This window comes from Bufo bufo, chromosome 3 (assembly GCF_905171765.1).
Source record: "Bufo bufo chromosome 3, aBufBuf1.1, whole genome shotgun sequence".
NCBI classification, from domain to species: domain Eukaryota; kingdom Metazoa; phylum Chordata; class Amphibia; order Anura; family Bufonidae; genus Bufo; species Bufo bufo.
The window spans coordinates 680,590,679-680,611,221 of NC_053391.1; the positions used below are offsets into that span (position 1 = coordinate 680,590,679).

Here is a 20,543-nt window from a genome sequence, read left to right on the forward strand (position 1 = left end):
CTCGATCAGACTGTTTGTCTAGAAGTGTCTCGTTTAAACGCCATTGTCTAGAATGTATTGGCAATGTTGGGAACTGGAGTGAAATAGTCACTGGGGCATGGTCAGAAACCGTGATGGATTCAATGGTGGACCGCTCCAGCCTGTCCGCACAGCTGCCAGAGATCAGGACATAGTCCAGCCTCTTGTAAGTGCTATGCGGGGCTGAGAAGAAAGAAAAATCCTTCTCGACAGGGTGGAGCAGTCTCCATGAATCCACCAGGTTGGCATCTGCGAGGTAGTTATTTACCCTGCCTAAGGCCGCCTGAGTTAATTGTGAAGTGCCATCAGATGCATCTACTAAGGGGTTTAGTGTCATATTGAGATCCCCACCTAATATTCTTATTCCTTCTGCAAAAGAAGCAAATTTTTTTAGAGTATTGATAAGCCATTTTGCTTGTCCCCTGTTAGGGGAATATAAACTGGCAAGTGTCACTACCTGGGTACCAATTGATCCCTTCACAAATACATAGCGCCCTTCTGGGTCTTCCTGTTTACAAATCAATTGGAAAGGGACTTTTTTTGATATGGCGATGCCTACTCCCCTAGCCGCCCTGCTCCATTCACTAGTGAACCAATGCTGGAAATGTGTTCTGGGGAGCGTGGGCACACGCCCTGACTTTAAGTGCAATTCTTGCAGAAAACAGATGTCAGTGTGCAATTTTTTCATCATCCTTATGACCTCTTCTGCGGGGTGTTAAACCCTCTCACATTGAATGATGTACACTTAATCAATGCCATGGTATATTCTGAGTGGTTGCATTAGAGCGAGCAAAGAATCATATCCATATGTGTGTCCAGGGAAACGGAATAACATGCAAAACATTGAGAACATTTGATAAGTGGAGTAAATCTCCAACACGTTTGTCGGGTGACTTGTGCCTAACGCGCAGCCCATCAGAAAAAGGCAAAGCGCGAATGGCCCAAGCCAGCCTGTTCTAAGGCGCTTACACCAGGATTGCGCCAATATTTCCCTGGTGAGTGCCATGTAGGACTGTGGCAGGTGGCGATACAGGGGGGGAAAGCCAACCCGTCACATGAGTCATTGCAAACAGGGTGAAATAGTGTAAACAGCTTAACATCCTAGCCTGACCGGCCTAGTGCCACACTCTATCCTGACAATGCTATATTTTAGTTCAGATGTGAGGAAGCATGCTAACATATCTCCTAACGTAGGGTTCTATTAAATGCCGCAAATATGTTTAAAGTGGTTATGTTCTCTAAACCTGACCTTGAGTGGTCAGACCACCACAGCAGCAGTGGTTCTGCCCACCCGCCATGGAGCGGCCCATCCGCGGCATCACAGCCAAGGCCCTTCTGGGTACTCGGTCGCAAGGCAGCGGCTGGGCGTCTCACATAAAGCTATACATAAAGCAGACATATATGGCATTGCAGTATACTTGCAGCATGAACCATTAGAAACGTCCATTGTGCGGCCTAGTCCGGCTCCGCTTCCAACAGATGTCATTGATGTGCAAAGAGGGTGTTATTAGGCAATGCTTGCAGCTTCAAGGCCTAATGTTAGATTTTCTTCTACTTGCTGCTTTGATCCACCTCTGCTCCACGGGTAGTTCAGGCAGTGGGACTCCTGTGTCGGCTGATGGTAGCCAAGATGGTATGTCCAATGGAGTCGTTTGGAGAAGGGACCATGCTGCTGGTAAGTCCGCTGGTGTGCGTATCGTACATCTCTTGCCCTCTGAGGAGAAAGTTAACCCAAACGGGAAGAGCCATTTATAAGGCATTTTGAGTGCCCTAAGGTGGTCTGTGAGCGGCCTCAGGATTCTCCGCTTGCTTAGGGTCGAGGGTGCCAGGTCTTGATATAGTAAAATCTTTGCTCCTTCATAGATCGGCTCCTTCTGTTCCCTGGCCGCTTTAAGAATAGCCGCTGTGTCAATATATCGCAGCAGCCCGCACACCACATCTCTCGGTGGGTCTGTTTCTTTTGGTCTCGGCCTTAATGCTCTGTGGATACGCTCCACACAAATCTTTGCTGCACGCTCTGATCCTAATAGGCCCGAAAATATGGCGGCGGCTGCCTCAGGTAGTGCGTCATGAGGCACCAGCTCTGGAAGACCACGTAGCCTGATGTTCTTCCGACGGCTACGGTTTTCCTGGTCTTCTATTAGTGCATAAGCGTTGTCCAGCGACGAGGCAAGTGCTGCGCTGTTTTCTCCTAAAGTGTGAGCAAAAGTCAGTATGGCCGCCTGGTTGTGCTCTAACTTTTCCACCCGGTGCCCAATGTGTTTGACATCACTCTTGATCTCCGTGAGATCCTGCATCACCGGAGCCAGTGCTGAGGTCAGAGCTTGCTGAATGAACTGGCGTGAAATGGGTGCCGATGAGTTTGTCTTGGACCGGGTGTCTGTGTCTGGTGAGACGCCGTCCGCTCCTTCCGCGCCCTGCAGCCAGTCATCTTGTTCAGGCGGCGCCATCTTGGCAGCACTTGCGGCTGGAGGTCTCTTGTTAAGAAATTTCTCCATTTCTTTTGGACTTTTGTCCAATCTATTGGGTTCTGGTATATCACTGGGGATAAATCTACCCACTTTGCCCATTCTCACAAGGCTAGATAGCAGAATTAACTAGTTTGCTGACTCACATGGAGAGGAGCTCTCTCACATGCGTCTCTCTCGGTCGGCTGTCAGGCTCCGCCCCCATAGTAGTTATATTCTTGTACATAGGAGCAGTATTATAGTAGTTATATTCTTGTACATAGGAGCAGTATTATAGTAGTTATATTCTTGTACATAGGAGGCAGTATTATAGTAGGTATATTCTTGTACATAGGAGCAGTATTATAGTAGTTATATTCTTGTACATAGGAGCAGTATTATAGTAGTTATATTCTTGTACATAGGAGCAGTATTATAGTAGTTATATTCTTGTACATAGGAGCAGTATTATAGCAGTTATATTCTTGTACATAGGAGCAGTATTATAGCAGTTATATTCTTGTACATAGGAGCAGTATTATAGCAGTTATATTCTTGTACATAGGAGGCAGTATTATAGTAGTTATATTCTTGTACATAGGAGGCAGTATTATAGTAGTTATATTCTTGTACATAGGGGCAGTATTATAGTAGTTATATTCTTGTACATAGGAGCAGTATTATAGCAGTTATATTCTTGTACATAGGAGCAGTATTATAGTAGTTATATTCTTGTACATAGGAGCAGTATTATAGTAGTTATATTCTTGTACATAGGAGCAGTATTATAGCAGTTATATTCTTGTACATAGGAGCAGTATTATAGTAGTTATATTCTTGTACATAGGAGCAGTATTATAGTAGTTATATTCTTGTACATAGGAGGCAGTATTATAGTAGTTATATTCTTGTACATAGGAGGCAGTATTATAGTAGTTATATTCTTGTACATAGGGGCAGTATTATAGTAGTTATATTCTTGTACATAGGAGCAGTATTATAGCAGTTATATTCTTGTACATAGGAGCAGTATTATAGTAGTTATATTCTTGTACATAGGAGCAGTATTATAGTAGTTATATTCTTGTACATAGGAGCAGTATTATAGCAGTTATATTCTTGTACATAGGAGCAGTATTATAGTAGTTATATTCTTGTACATAGGAGCAGTATTATAGTAGTTATATTCTTGTACATAGGAGGCAGTATTATAGTAGTTATATTCTTGTACATAGGAGCAGTATTATAGTAGTTATATTCTTGTACATAGGAGCAGTATTATAGTAGTTATATTCTTGTACATAGGAGCAGTATTATAGCAGTTATATTCTTGTACATAGGAGCAGTATTATAGCAGTTATATTCTTGTACATAGGAGCAGTATTATAGCAGTTATATTCTTGTACATAGGAGGCAGTATTATAGTAGTTATATTCTTGTACATAGGAGGCAGTATTATAGTAGTTATATTCTTGTACATAGGGGCAGTATTATAGCAGTTATATTCTTGTACATAGGAGCAGTATTATAGCAGTTATATTCTTGTACATAGGAGCAGTATTATAGTAGTTATATTCTTGTACATAGGAGCAGTATTATAGTAGTTATATTCTTGTACATAGGAGCAGTATTATAGCAGTTATATTCTTGTACATAGGAGCAGTATTATAGTAGTTATATTCTTGTACATAGGAGCAGTATTATAGTAGTTATATTCTTGTACATAGGAGGCAGTATTATAGTAGTTATATTCTTGTACATAGGAGCAGTATTATAGTAGTTATATTCTTGTACATAGGAGCAGTATTATAGTAGTTATATTCTTGTACATAGGAGCAGTATTATAGTAGTTATATTCTTGTACATAGGAGCAGTATTATAGTAGGTATATTCTTGTACATAGGAGCAGTATTATAGTAGTTATATTCTTGTACATAGGAGGCAGTATTATAGTAGTTATATTCTTGTACATTGGAGCAGTATTATAGTAGTTATATTCTTGTACATAGGAGGCAGTATTATAGTAGTTATATTCTTGTACATAGGAGGCAGTATTATAGTCTTCCACCTTTTCCTCATCTTTACAGAAGCAGATGGCTTTTTTTCAGATGAAACTACAACACAATATCTCACTCTGCACTGCTTATGAGCCTGCTTGTTATTCTGCACTTTACCTTCATTCTCTCACTGTGTTGTCAGCAGATTTATATCCCAGTCAGTTCTGATAAGCTGCCACTTTTTCTTTTTTTTTTCTGTGCTTTGGGATTTTTACAAGTCAAGCAATAGCCTGTAATTGTTTCCGATATGAGTCATGAGTATCTCCCCCCTTCTGCTCCTCTTCCTCGCTCTCTGGCCGGCTTCAGACCTGTCCACATTGTTTGTATTGGCAAGCTTTCCTGCAGCTGACTCTGCTACCGGGATGGCTCAGCAGGGTTGTGTTTGCAGAATGATGCCATGCCGTCATACATACAATCCACAGTCACGGAAGCTAGAAATAAACTCCTCTCTTTATATGAAATAAATGATCATGCCAGGGCACAGCCTGGCACCCAGCATATTGGCACATTACTGAAAGTAAATTCAATGCTCAACCTCAAAATTGTAACACCGAAATGTGATGGAAATATAGAAATCACAGGATTGGCAGACATGTTAATGATATGCAAATGATAAAAAATATCGAAACAAAATATTCAAAACATCTTAATTTAATCAGCTTGGAGTATGAGTGCCACGCACAGAAATACCCGCACTTGCATGCCTTGGCATGTTATTAATGGTTGTCTGAGAATGCTCTTGGGCACACAAATCATCAAGATCGGCTGCTGGCAGCTCCTTTTGTAATTATGAACCAATGACATGCCAGATGTGCTCAACGCAAGTCTATAGACGCTGCAGGCCATGGTAGCATGTTTAGGCTACACAGGCTGCTCACAGTAGTACGTGCAAAATGTGGCCTGGCGTTGTCCTGTTGAAAAACGGCCCATGGGACACTTTGGAGAAATGGCCATACCATTGGTTCCATGACCAAACCAATGTGGAACCATAATCCCGAGAGTAGGACCTGTGTGAGGTTCCCTTGTGAAGGCCTCTTCATGGATTCGCCCATGTGGTCCCCAGACCAATCTCCAGCTATCATTGTGTCTGAGATAAAACAAGGACTCCTCTCTGAAGAGGACAGACCTCCACTGCCGTTTTGCTGTGCACCATGACAGCCTTTGAGAGTGGTGACATGAGGTTAGTGGACCCCTGTAGCTGGACGTCAGGCTCATAGCCCAATGTCGGGGAGACGTCTTCTGATGGTTTGTGTAGTTGCTGTTTGCCGCCCTAGGCTTGGGATGTGACGATTTCACTTGCAGCACAGACTGGATCACTACGCACCATTCTTCTAATCAGATGATCTGGCTGCTTAGAGGTTCTCCTGTCTCCACGGCTTGATTTTCACCCCAGTTCCTCATTATTTTCTCTCTCTCAAGTCCAGGAACAGGAGGCATTGCACAAACATCCAATACAGCTTAATCCGATTTTTGAGGTTTCATGGATCTAAAAATCTTTTGCTTTCAAACCGTTTTTTTATGCCCCTCCCACATGTCAAAGATTGGAGCTAGGTGCTTGGAAATTTCATCATCTGCATTTCGTAGCGACAGCTACTACTTCCTCCATTTGCATAACCTTACGACTTGTCCTTCTTGGTGAGGCAAGTTGGGTTCCAAGTTTTAAAGTGGTTTTCCACTTAAAAAATAGATTACCGAAGTTATTCAACGAAGTCACGCCCGACTTTGCGAATAACTAACTCTTTGGAGCCCATACATTCTAATACTGTATGGGGACGGATCTCTGTACAGTATTAATCCGAAGTTATGAACGAAGCGACTTCGGATGTAAAAGCTGAAGCTCGCTTCGCTCCTCACTAATTCCTGGTAGCAAAAAATGTAAGACTTGCAATCATCTGAGAGATGCTTAAAAAAAAAAAAACGGAAGTCGTGCCATTAGGTCATTAAACCTTTGAAGAGTAAAAAGGGTTTGAGGAGAGGCGCACCACACATTCCACACCTGCTGGAATTTGAGTCGTCCATGGTTTTTAAAAACTATTCTTTTGTATGGAAGGATACCATTTACTAGATTCCTCCATTGTGATAAGGACGGAGGCCTTTCCGCCATCCATCTCATAGCAATAGGTTCTCTAGCGTGAAATAACGCCCCTTGCAAATGCAATAGGATCTGTTCATAATAGGACCACAAATCTTCCGGGATGAGACAAATCTCAGGCGATTGTGGAACCAGTTTAGCCAGTTTCTGATTTACTAATCGTATATCTGTCCTAAAAGAGGAAACCTCAGGGAATAACCAAATGAGGTGGACAAAGTCCATCTATGGCAATCGTTAGTGGGAATCCTGCCCATATGAAGCAGATGCACTGTGGATAATACAGAGTTGTATCCGTTTATTGCTGTGCCGTTCCCCAATCCTCTGAGAGGGAATAGATATAGATTCAGCAATAGTAGCTTCATATAGCAATTTGGCAGAGAGACCCAAAAACCCTCGGACCTTGGGAGCAAAGTATCCAAATCAAAGGAGAAGATGAGAAAGAAGGGCGTGGTGTAACTGAATGCGTTTGAATACCGAAAATGAATCATTGTTTTAACCACCTCCGTCGTACATGTACGGCTGAAGTCCGTTCTTTAAAGATATAATAAAAATAAAATAATAAAATTTAAAGCTGCACAGCAGGCGCCATAACTGCCGGGTTTAACTGTTTTAAACAACCGAGGCCAGGGGCTAATGTCTGCGATCGGCGATAATGCCGATCACACACCTTAAACGCCTCAAATGTGACCACGGCATCTGAAAGCTCTAAAACCAGAAGCCATGTGCTTTCAGGTCCAGGCCGCCTTCCACTGGCTAAGATCTAGGAAGGCAATCCATGCTAGTAATAGGTTTGAGCCTGTACAAGGCTTCCAGGCCGATTTACTAGCATTTTCCAGTGCTGGCCTGCAGGTGGCAGCACTGCATTGGAATACACTAAATCCTTATTCTGTAATGGTTATATATCCATTACAGAATAAAATTGGCAATCTAATGATAAAAATCAAAATTATCAAAATAAAGTAAAAAAATAACGTTTTTAAAAAATATAAAACAATATAAAAGTTCAAATAATCGCTTCTAAAGTAAACAATCAAAAAATGAAGTATTAGTGGCATCGCCATGTCCGGAAATGCCTGTGCTATTAAAATCTAAAAATATTATTCTTATACTGCGAACTGAGTAATGGCAGAAAAAAAATCAAAGTGACCGTATCGCCATTTTTTCTGGTCACTTCACCCCTGAAACAAAATTGAATAAAAAGTGATCAAAAAGTCACACACATTCTAAAATGGTATCAATAAAAACTACAGATTGTCCCGCAAAAAATGACCCCTCACACAGCTCTGTAGGCATAACTATAAAAAAAAATGTATGGCGGTCAGAATATGGCTATTTTTATTTATTATTATTATTATTATTACATAAGAAAAACTATATAAATGTGGAATCGCTGTAATCGTACAGACCCAGAGAATGAACAAAACCCACAAAACTGTGGCGGAATAAAAATTTTTGAGGCTTCCCCCTACATTGTATATAATATAAAATTTAGGCCACAGAGATTTCAGCTGCAAAAATTGACCCAAGTGATGTTCAGAATTAGGTAAAGGAGGGTCAGAGATGCATTTAGATGTAAAATGGAGCTGTCCTGCTAAATAATACAAATATACATCCGGCAGCGCGCGGCAGCTCTTTAGGTCTTTGGAGCAAGTATTAATTTAGGGCTGCCCGAACCCCATATAAATGTCGAGAACAAAAAGTTAACCTGAGTAAAGAATCATCTAACGACTGCAACATCACCTTCCAGGTACGTACAGTATTTCAGTAAGTTAAAGGGGGGTTTTCTGAGATCGGTGGGGGTCTGACACCAGGGACCCCCGGTGATCAGCTGTTTGAGAAGGCACCGATCGCAGTAGCACCGCGTCCTTCTTTCAGCTTTTCGAGGCCGTGTAACGTCGCGTTCATCAATCACGTGGCCTAGGAGAAGCTCTGCCCCGTTGAAGTGAATGGGGCTGTGCTGCAATACCAAGCACGACCACTATACAGTGTACAGCGCTGTGCTTTGGTGAGCAAAGGAACGCCAGCGCCTTCTCAAACAGATAATCTTCAGGGGGTCCCGGGTGTCTTACCCCCACCGATCAGATACTGATAACTTATCTTCAGGATAGGTCATCAGTTAAAAAAATCTCAGAAAACCCCTTTAACGACATGGGACAGTAAGCGACTGCAAGAGGCTTTCTCCTACAGTAGGTGTCCATATTCCCTACCAGCAGTGAGCCAAGCCAAACTGGCATCTGGAGCGGCGAGCCAACTCCTCCCTGTCTGGCAGCTGATTTATTTTTTTATTATTTATTTTTTTATTAAATATGAAAATGAAGAAATTAGGCAGCCCCATAACGCTGTGCAGGCTTCTGTCCCTTCTGTGTGTGTTCATGTAGACGTGAGGGGAGCTGTGTAATAGCTGTGTCTTCTCTCCCTGCAGATAACGAACTTGAGGTTTACATGCCGTCTGACAGCACGGTAAGTGTACATGTAAAGAACTATATGAATATGGAGTCTTTCTCCCCTTGGACTCCTCTGATGTTCATGTCCTGGGATGGGAAGTTGCTTTCGGACCATTTCCATTGACGACTTATTGGTTTTCATGGGCCTAAGGAGCAGGGTCGCTTGGTCACGGAGAAGATCCTATCTCCTCTCTTTCTTGGCTCTTCCTAGCATCTGTCAGCAGTTTTGTACCTATGACACTGGCTGACCTGTTACATGTTCATGTGTGTCCGCATTCCTGAGAAAAATGATGTTTTAATATATGCAAATGAGCCTCTAGGAGCAACGGGGGCGTCGCCGTTACACCTAGAGGCTCTGCTGTCTCTGCAACTGCCTCACCGTCCCCACTTTGGTTGACAGGACCAGGCAGTGAACATATCATCACACCTCGTCCTGTTAATAAAGAGCAGAGGGCGCGGCAGTTTCAGAGAGAGCAGAGCCTCTAGGTGTAATGGCGACGCCCCCGTTGCTCCTAGAGGCTCATTTGCATATGTTAAAACATCATTTTTCTCAGCAATGAACATGGGACCAACACAGATGTCTTCAGCTGCCAAGCGCACATGTAACAGGTCAGCCAGTGTCATAGGCACAGATATAATGTGTCATGCTATTGGCTAAAAAGCTATACATAACCTTGAGAAAGGAAAGACTCTTGTTAAAATCTATTCTAAATGTGAGGGAATTTTTTTTTTTTTTTAATGTACTTTATTTATTTTTTTACTTTTCCTAGTCAAATAGGAATCTGATGTTCAGGCACCTATCACACTTTGCACCTCTGTGTACTGGAGAATGGGTTCCCCTGGGGCTGCACTGAGCGCCATACAGGCCGGAGCATCGCTCCTGTTCTCAACCCTGAAATAGAGGTGTCCCTGGTGGTATCCTTGACATTTGGGGCTTTAGTAGAACGGGCACAGGCAGGAAAAGCGATGTGCCATGTGAGCCCCTGCCCTGCTCTCTCCGCGAATAGCCTGTACCCATGTGTCAGAATGCTAGGAAACATGGCTTAAAGACCCCGGCAAAGAAGACCGTTTTTCTCCTCGCCCATCTTTTCCAGGTTCCTCCATGACCATTTTGTCCATGAGTATTTGGTAAAGCTGAATGCCTTCCCCTGTCAGAGCTGCAATGGCGAGCTTACTATTTCACCCAGCTTGTGCCGGATGCAGGGGGAGATCTCCCATACTGATAGATTGGATGTTCAGGTAGCTAGAAAAGTTGGGTGACATCCCTTGGGAGTAATGTCACGGAGACCATACTGCTCATCATCCAGCTTTTTCCGACCTTTCGGGGACAATGGAAAGCTGGGAGACGACCTCTCTCGTCATTACCATTGTGCTTTGTCACACAGCTTTTCCAGATTTCCGGATGGCGAACCTTCGCAATAAACGGAATACTGGTCCTATATGCCATTCAGGTGCCTGGGAAGCTGGGTGACAACCACTGTGAAAGCTATCATCTTGACCATAATGAGTTGTCACTCAGCTTTTCCAGACGTCTGACTGGCATATCGGTCTCTCCCATATCTATTGCGCAGATACGCCGCTTGGGAGTCCGGGAAAGCTGAGTGAGACAGACGTAACTGCTCATGTTGTATAACATTTCTCAGGGTGGCGGCCATATTTCTTCTACATTCTTGAAGGAGGAGAAGAAGAATGCGAGTGTTAACCCCGTCATGCCCAGTGACTAGCATGCCACGTCCATAGACCACAGGAGCCTGGCAGCCATTGCCGCCTATGCTTTTCATGTCAATCTGTATCTGCCGGTATTTAGATTTTTATGATTTATCCTAATGGAATATTTTAGGACATTATGGTTAAAATTTCTAACTTTTGATGAACTTTGAGCAGAATATCTGCATTTGTTATAGCTCCTCACTCACTGATGTCTACATTCAGTCATACTTGCCAACCTTTGATGGTTAGCCTCAGGAAGACGGGAGGGGGCCCACATGCGCACCACATCGCTGAGATTTTTCGGGGCATTGGCATGCGCCCCTTTTTGTACAGTGCCCGCCCCCTCAATGCACTTTAGATGCAGAATACCGGCTCCACATACTGTATAAGAACATATGCGGGAGGTCTATCAAAACTGGTGTAAATGAATACTGGCTTAGTTGCTGATGGCAACCAATCAGATTCATCCTTTCATTTTGTAAAGGCGCTGTGAAAAATTAAAGGTGGAATTTGATTGGTTGCTATGGGCAACTAAGCCAGTTTTGATCAATCTCTTCCATAGAGTGCTGCTGTCCAAGAGAAAGCGGCGCTCTATACTGTGCTTGGGAAATATGCCACCTCTTCTGGGAGGCCGGGAGAGTCTCTCCCATTTCTAGAAACGTTGACAAGTATACATGAAGTCAGTGAGGGATCTTAAAACTGGTGTTAAGGCAAACTGGCTTAGTTGCCCATAGCAACCAATCAGATTGTCTCTTTCATTTTCCAAAGGAGTGCTGAGAAATGAAAGGAGGAATCTGATTGGTTGCTGTGAGCAACTAAGCCAGTTCTCCTAAGCACCAGTCTGGATAAATGTCCTCAATATTGTTTAATTAAAAACTTCAAAATCTCCAAAAAGCTAGATCTACTCCCCCCCCCCCCCAGCTTTTCTAGCCCTGTCTTGTTGCCCATAGCAACCTATCAGAGCTCAGCTCTAGAAAAATGAAACCGGAGCTCTGATTGGTTCCTATTGGCAATAGAGACGGGTTAAAGGGGTAGCGTCACTTCAGCAAGTGGCATTTATTATGTAGAGAAAGTTAACACAAGGCACTTACTAATGTATTGTGATTATCCATATTGCCTCCTTTGCTGGCTGGATTCACTTTTTCATCACATTATACACTGCCCCTTTTCCATGGTTACGACCACCCTGGAATCCATCAGTGGTGGTCGTGCTTGCACACTATAGGAAAAAGAACCAGCCTATGTGCGCTCCCATGGTCCCAGCCACCAGAGAGGCCGGCACTTTTTCTTAGTGTGCAAGCACGCCCACCGCTGATGTATTGCAGGGTGGTCGTAACCATGGGAACAGGCAGCGTATAATGTGATGAAAAAGTGAATCCAGCCAGCAAAGGAGGCAATATGGACAATCACAATACATTAGTAAGTGCCTTGTATTAACTTTCTCTACATAATAAATGCCATTTGCTAAAGTGATGCCACTCCTTTAACCCGTCGCTGTTGCCAATAGCAACCAATCATGTAGTTTGTATAATCTGTATGTAGTGAGCTGCCTCTAGTGGTGGCTGTATAATCTGTATGTAGTGATCTCCCTCTAGTGGTGGCTGTATAATCTGTATGTAGTGATCTCCCTCTAGTGGTGGCTGTATAATCTGTCTGTAGTGATCTCCCTCTAGTGGTGGCTGTATAATCTGTATGTAGTGATCTCCCTCTACTGGTGACTGTATAATCTGTATGTAGTGAGCTCCCTCTAGTGGTGGCTGTATAATCTGTATGTAGTGATCTCCCCCTAGTGATGGCTGTATAATCTGTATGTAGTGATCTCCCTCTAGTGGTGGCAGTATAATCTGTATGTAGTGAGCGCCCTCTAGTGGTGGCTGTATAATCTGTATGTAGTGAGCTCCCTCTAGTGGTGGCTGTATAATCTGTATACAGTGAGCTCCCTCTAGTGGTGGCTGTATAATCTGTATGTAGTGAGCGCCCTCTAGTGGTGGCTGTATAATCTGTATGTAGTGAGCTCCCCCTAGTGGTGGCTGTATAATCTGTATGTAGTGAGCTCCCTCTAGTGGTGGCAGTATAATCTGTATGTAGTGAGCTCCCTCTAGTGGTGGCTGTATAATCTGTATGTAGTGATCTCCCTCTACTGGTGACTGTATAATCTGTATACAGTGTGCTCCCCCTAGTGGTGGCTGTATAATCTGTATGTAGTGAGCGCCCTCTAGTGGTGGCTGTATAATCTGTATGTAGTGAGCTCCTTCTAGTGGTGGCTGTATAATCTGTATGTAGTGAGCTCCCTCTAGTGGTGGCTGTATAATCTGTATGTAGTGATCTCCCTCTACTGGTGACTGTATAATCTGTATACAGTGTGCTCCCCCTAGTGGTGGCTGTATAATCTGTATGTAGTGAGCTCCCTCTAGTGGTGGCTGTATAATCTGTATAATCACAATACATTAGTAAGTGCCTTGTATCAACTATCAGCAGGGGTGGGGAACCTTTTTGCTGCCGAGGGCGATTTGGATATTTGTAACATCGTTCGGGGGCCATACAAAATTTGACTGCTATATTTGGTAAAACATATAAGTGATTTAGGGGTAAGTTACAGAAATTGCGCTTCAATTAAAAAAATCTAGAGCCCTGTATTTTTGCAGCACAAAATGGCGCCTGCACTATACATTACAAAAAGTACAGGCGCCATTTTGACCACATATAGCAGTCTAATATTTAAGTTGAGAATGTTACATATTTAGTTCTTTGGCATTAATGGCAGCCAAGATCATCCCAGAGAGGGGTTCACCCAGCTTTCACTCTGCCACTGTCCCTGCCTCTTTCTTCGCAACTGTCCCTGCCTTTCTCCCTTTCTCAGCCTCAGATCTGCCCCCCACCTCCATCAGCCTCCTATCAGACCCCTCCCCCAGCCTACATCAGCCTCAGATCAGACTCTCATCAGACCCCCAGCCTCAGATAAGACCCCCCCATCAGACCTCCCAACCTCATATCAGGCCCCTTTTCTACTCCAGTTTGCTGGACTGTTGGCAAAATCGGGACTGGGATTCAGTTTCCATATACAACTCTCCTGACATAACGGTCTTAGTAACTACTTAGATTCCCATGCAATAAAAATACTGGAGCATCTTTCCGTTGTGCCTGTCCTCTATTATTCCTACTAGAAGTTTATGAATAATGGTACAACTTGGGTGTTAGCAGTTGGGACAGAACGGATTGGACAGTGACATTAGTAAGGCATGACGTACCTGACATCTCCTGAGACACAGTTGTGTTCCAGTCTCTGGAGATACATTGTTTTTCATATAGATACATTATAACAGGAAAATGTTACTTTTATCTGCAGAATTCCAATGTCGTCTCCGAAGTCCATGATATAGCTCCAGTTTGTGAGGATGAAGATGAAGAGGAGCCCGCTGCCCCTCCTGCTGTGGCCCCGCGTCCTATATATACAATGTCGGTGGGTACAACAACTATGGTATCGGCTACTTTCACACTGGCGTTTTTACTGGATCCGTCATGGTTCAGCTAAAAAACGCTTCCATTATTGATAATGCAACCGTCTGCATCCGTTCTGAACGGATCCGGTTGTATTATCTTTAACATGGCCAAGACGGATCCGTCATGAACTCTATATAAAGTCAATGGAGGACGGATCCGTTTTCTATTGTGGCAGAGAAAACGGGACCGTCCCCATTGACTTGCATTGTGTGTCAAAACGGATCCGTCTTGCTCCGCATCCCAGGACGGAAATCAAACTGCAGCATTGCTGCTGCTCTCCGGTATGAGAACGGAATGCATTTTGGAGCGCTCCGTTCTGTTCAGTTACGTTTTGTCCCCATTGACAATGAATGGGGACAAAATGGAAGCGTTTTTTTCCGGTATTGAGACCCTATGACTGATCTCAGTGCCGGAAAATATTAACGCTAGTGTGAAAGTAGCCTTATTAAGTACATGTACGCCCCCTCCAAGATTAAATTTAGGGTGTTGCAAAGGTATTCCGTATGCATTCCGTTTCCGTATTTCCGTTCCGTTCAAAAAGAGAACATGTCCTATTATTGTCTGCATAACAGACAAGGATAGTACTGTACTATTAGGGGCCAGCTGTTCCGTTCCACAAAAAAAAAAAAGATGCACACGGATGTCATATGTATTTTGTACAGATCCGTTTTTTGCGGACCGCAAAATACAGCAAATTACATACGGTCATGTGCAAGAGGCCTCATGGGGGAGACTGCTGACTTCACAGTTGTCCAGAAGACAGTCTTTGACACCCTCCACAAGGAGAGTAAGTCACAAAAGGCCATTGCTAAAGAAGCTGGCTGTTCAGAGTGCTGTATCCAATCATATTAATGGGAAGTTGAGTGGAAGGAAAAAGTGTGGTACAAGGTGGACGAGCAACAGGGATAACCGCAGCTTTGAAAGGATTCTCAAGAAAAAGCCATTCAAGAACTTTTGGGGAGATTCACAAGGAGTGGACTGTGAGTCAGTGCTTCCAGAGACAAAGACCACTCCAGCGTCTTAACTGGACTATGGTGAATGGTCCAAAGTCCTGTTTTCAGAAGAAAGTAATTTTGCATTTCATTTGAAAATCAAGGTCCCAGAGTCTGGAAGAAGAGTGGAGAGGCCACAACCCAAGCTGCTTGAGGTCCAGTGTGAAGATTCCCCAGTCAGTGATGGTTTGGTGAGCCATGTCATCTGCTGGTGTTGGTCCACTGTGTTATATCAAGTCCAAAGTCAGCGCAGCCGTCTAGCAGGAAATTGTAGAGCACTAAACACTTCCCCTGATGACAAACTTCATGGAGATGTTGATTTCAGTTTCCAGCAGGACTTGGCACCTGTTCACACACACTACCACTATCAAGGCCACCTGATCCTCAACCAGAACACCACAGCAGTGCCACAGGCTGATCGCCTCCATGCCACACAGAAGGAGACCAAGTATTGAGAGCGAATACTGGACAGACTTTTCAGTAGTACATTTCTGGATTAAAAATAATTCTTAACTGGTATATAGTAGTTATATTCTTGTACATAGGAGGCAGTATTAAAGTAGTTATATTCTTGTACATAGGAGCAGTATTATAGTAGTAATATTCTAGTATATAGGAGCAGTATTATAGTAGTTATATTCTTGGACATAGGAGCAGTATTATAGTAGTTATATTCTTGTACATAGGAGGCAGTATTATAGTAGTTATATTCTTGTACATAGGAGGCAGTATTATAGTAGTTATATTCTTGTACATAGGGGCAGTATTATAGTAGTTATATTCTTGTACATAGGAGCAGTATTATAGTAGTTATATTCTTGTACATAGGAGCAGTATTATAGTAGTTATATTCTTGTACATAGGAGCAGTATTATAGTAGTTATATTCGTGTACATAGGAGCAGTATTATAGTAGTTATATCCTTGTACATAGGAGCAGTATTATAGTAGTTATATTCTTGTACATAGGAGGCAGTATTATAGTAGTTATATCCTTGTACACAGGAGCAGTATTATAGTAGTTATATTCTTGTACATAGGCGGCAGTATTATAGTAGTTATATTCTTGTACATAGGAGCAGTATTATAGCAGTTATATTCTTTGAAAATTCTCTTTTTATTGAAAAGTATATTGAAAATACATACTACAACATTATGCAGTGACATATACAAAGTGGTTGATATCGTACATTGCTTTGAGTATACATAACAGCTTGAAGGACTGTAGATATGGACCTAAACAGAATTCCGTATATAAATAACAGGACAATACTAATTTCCCATTTTTCACATATAGACAGAATAATCATATCCCATTATACAAGTATTATGCAAAGGTTACAGATGCATCTTACCAGTATATAAAGGTCTTGTAGTATGACTGGTGAACATAATGACGCAGAAATAGAGGAAAAAGGGGAGGGGAAGGATATGGGGATAGGGACAAGGAATAGGAGGGAGGAAAGGATAAAGAGGAATAACCAAAAACAACAATCCATCAGCAGTTATATTCTTGTACATAGGAGCAGTATTATAGCAGTTATATTCTTGTACATAGGAGCAGTATTATAGCAGTTATATTCTTGTACATAGGAGCAGTATTATAGTAGTTATATTCTTGTACATAGGAGCAGTATTATAGTAGTTATATTCTTGTACATAGGAGGCAGTATTATAGTAGTTATATTCGTGTACATAGGAGCAGTATTATAGTAGTTATATCCTTGTACATAGGAGCAGTATTATAGTAGTTATATTCTTGTACATAGGAGGCAGTATTATAGTAGTTATATTCTTGTACATAGGAGCAGTAATATAGTAGTTATATCCTTGTACATAGGAGCAGTATTATAGTAGTTATATTCTTGTACATAGGAGGCAGTATTATAGTAGTTATATACTTGTACATAGGAAACAATATTATAGTAGTTATATTCTTAACCATATTTCTTTTTATTGAAAGAAAAATTCAGGGCCGTGACCCACACAAGACAGTACATTGATGACAATATGGTACCAAATAGTATCCAGCATACATGTCAAGTGTAAGCAATACAAAACAGTTATTATCATTGACCCTAGAGTGATATCCAAGAAAAGGAAGGGGGAGGGGGAGATCAGGAAGGGAAGGAGGGGAGGGAAACAAGGAGGTGATAAATTTCTGCTCTATTATGTAAAGTTTCTATAGGCTTTCCATGGAGACCACAATTTTAGGAAGCGAGAGCGTGAGTTATTTTCCCAGTGCGCTAGCTCCTCAAAACGGTAGATCTGGTCTACTTTATCAGTCCACATAAGGAGAGTTGGTGGGGAGTCGTTCTTCCACAAGTAGGGGATAAGTAATTTAGCTGCTGTGAGCAGCATCGTTGGAAGGTCATGTTTGGTGGGTGTGAGGGATTTGTTCGGACACCATAGCAAGATAAGCTTAGCATCCAGTGATATCTTGGTATTGCATATTTGATTAACTAAATCCTCAATTAAGGTCCAGAACGGTTGAATCTTTTGGCAGAGCCACCAAATATGTGACAAGGAGCCAGTGTCCAGGCCACATCTCCAACATTTTTCAGAAATTTCTGGGTTCAATTTATGCAAGAATTCAGGTGTTTTGTACCATCTACACAGGAGTTTAAAGGAATTCTCCTGAATCCTCACACAACGATTGAAGCCGTGTGAATGAGCTAGTATGAACGCTTTCTCTGGCTCTGTAAGGGATATGGAGAGCTCCCGTTCCCATGAGGCCACAAAACGAAGCTCCGGGGGCAGGGAGGAAAGCATTTCTTTATACATCTGAGATAATGGCCTAAGGGGGGGTTTGGTAGCCAAGACCTTCTTTTCAAGCCAGGAGGGCGAACTACTATCAGAAAATGGCCCGGTACACAATTTGGTATCTCTCTGGAAATTTGCTAGGTGGAAAAAGGGTGCTGTTTTGACCTCAGGGAGGTCCATTACTGAATCCCATTTTAAACAGCCATCCGGGAGAAGGACATCCCGCAGAGGAATATCAGCGAGCTTAGACCAAATCCCGGAGGGGTTTAACACCGTTGGATGGATGTGGCTTTGTAGTAGACTAAGCGGCATACCAGTGTTAGGGAAATTAAAAATATGCGGGACTGAACCATTTTGGACCATTCCACCAACATGCCTTTCCAAACCGGGGACGTATAACAGTGATTAGCAGAGATAGGCCTAATACCCCATAAAGTAAGCAATTCTTGGTTAGACAATAGTGCATTTTCAAGACGGGAGCAAAGAGAGCTAGATTGGCGAGACATAATAGTTACGCATCTGCCTAGCTGTACAGCAGTATAATAAAGCTTCACATCTGGCATCCCAAAGCCTCCGAACCTTCTATCTCTTGTGAGGACAGAGTAAGCAATACGTGGTGACTTGCCATTCCAAAGAAAGCGTGTGAATACCCTACGTATTTCAGTAAAATATGAATTTGGAAGCCAAATAGGTAGGGATTGTAGCAAATACAGAAATTTGGGAAGGATAAAGGTCTTGATGTAATTTTTTCGTCCTACCCAAGAGACAAATGGGAGTTTCAGGTTTTGAAGATGTGTCCGGACCGTTTGAAGGAGCGGCAGGTAGTTAAGGGAAGCTAGATCTTGGACATTAGCCGAAACATGAGTACCTAAATACACAATGTCTCTGGAGGCCCAAGTGAATGGAGTAGCACGCTTAAGATCATTAATCACTGCTTGTGGACAAGAGATATTGAGAGCCATGGATTTCCCATAGTTAATTTTAAAATTCGATATAAACCCAAAATCTTCAAATATGAACAGCAATCTGGGCAAGGCTTCCCTGGGGTTTGAGGTCATGATTAAAAGGTCATCCGCGAATGCCGCAGCAACGTGTGTACAAGATCCTATTTGTAAGCCCTTTATCTCTGGGTCCATTCTTATTCTACATAAAAGGGTCTCCATCACTAAGATGAATAGTGCAGGAGATAAAGGGCATCCCTGCCTTGTCCCGTTAGTGATGTGAAATGGTGGTGACAGTGTTCCATTAACTTTGACCATGGCAGAGGGGGTCGAGTATAACGTATAAATGGCAGTAATAAATTGGTCAGGTAGGCCAAATCTCAACAGGGTCCGCGACATATAATGCCAACTGACCCTGTCGAAGGCCTTTTCCGCGTCCGTACTTACTAGCACCAAGGGCTTAGATGATCTTTTAGCCCAATTTACAAGATGAAGAAGCCTTATTGTATTTTCTGACCCCTGTCTGCCATGGACAAAACCCACCTGTTCCTCATGGACGATGTCAGGCAGCACATCCTGAAGCCTAGTGGCCAAGATCTTCGCCCACCACTTCACATCACAGTTTAGTAGAGAGATCGGCCTATAGTTGCTGCAGCATGTCGGATCCTTATTCTCCTTATGTAGGACAGTAATGTGTGCCAATAAGGAATGAGGGGCAAGGGAGCCACCAGTGAGAAGATGATTGCACAGGTTCCTGAAACGGGGAATTAGAACATCTTTGAAGGATTTATAATAAGTGATGGGGAACCCATCTGGTCCTGGGCTTTTACCCGAGGGGATGGACATGAGTACTTTGTGAATCTCTAGATCAGTGACAGGTCTAGTCAATTGAGATGCCTTGGCCGGGGCTATAGAAGGGAGATCTAAATTCTGTAGGAATTTATCAGTAGCTTCTGAGAGATCACTAACAGATGCACCATCTGGGGGGGGTAGATTGTATAGGGTCTCATAAAAAGCACAGAATGCCTTAGCTATATCTGGGGTAGATTTATGTATTTTACCTTTGGGGTCCTTAATAGAGGAAACAAAGGAGTCAGAGAACTGCTTCTTGGCGATCGCCGACATCAGTCTGTTTCCTCTATCCCCATGTGCATAGGCTTTAAATCGTGAGCGTAGGATCAGCTTTGCAGAGGTTATATTTAATAGGTTTTTTAAGTGTACTCTAGCTTCAGTTAGTTCGGTCAGGGTGCGCTTAGCCTGTGATTCCTTGTGAGAGGATTCAAGGCGAGCAATCTTCGCTAGCAAAGCGTCTAATGCCTGTGTTCTTTGCTTTTTTACATAGGCCCCTAGTGCAATTAGTTCCCCCCTTATAACTACCTTATGGGATTCCCATAGTATGGAAGGAGAAGGCGGGGAATCTGGTGTATCATTTAGCGCGAAAAATTCGGAAAGCGAGGCCTTGATTTTGCACGCGTGGGTGGGGTCCAAAATCAAGGTGTCGTTCAAACGCCATAGGCGTTCTTTTCTCTGTGGTCCGGACAGGGAGAAGTTAATGATAACAGGGGCATGATCAGATAAC

The 20,543-nt window shown here is 42.8% G+C and overlaps 1 protein-coding gene across 2 annotated transcripts in view; it reads left to right on the plus strand.

The window, feature by feature from the left end:
- Nucleotides 1-20,543, plus strand: part of PAK1 (p21 (RAC1) activated kinase 1) — a 65,884-nt gene that overhangs the window by 22,412 nt on the left and 22,929 nt on the right. For both annotated transcript variants that reach the window (XM_040426418.1, XM_040426419.1), the window contains exons 5-6: nucleotides 9,037-9,074; nucleotides 14,115-14,228. In XM_040426418.1, coding sequence (XP_040282352.1) covers nucleotides 9,037-9,074; nucleotides 14,115-14,228 — 152 coding nt within the window. The remainder of the gene's footprint in view (nucleotides 1-9,036; nucleotides 9,075-14,114; nucleotides 14,229-20,543) is intronic.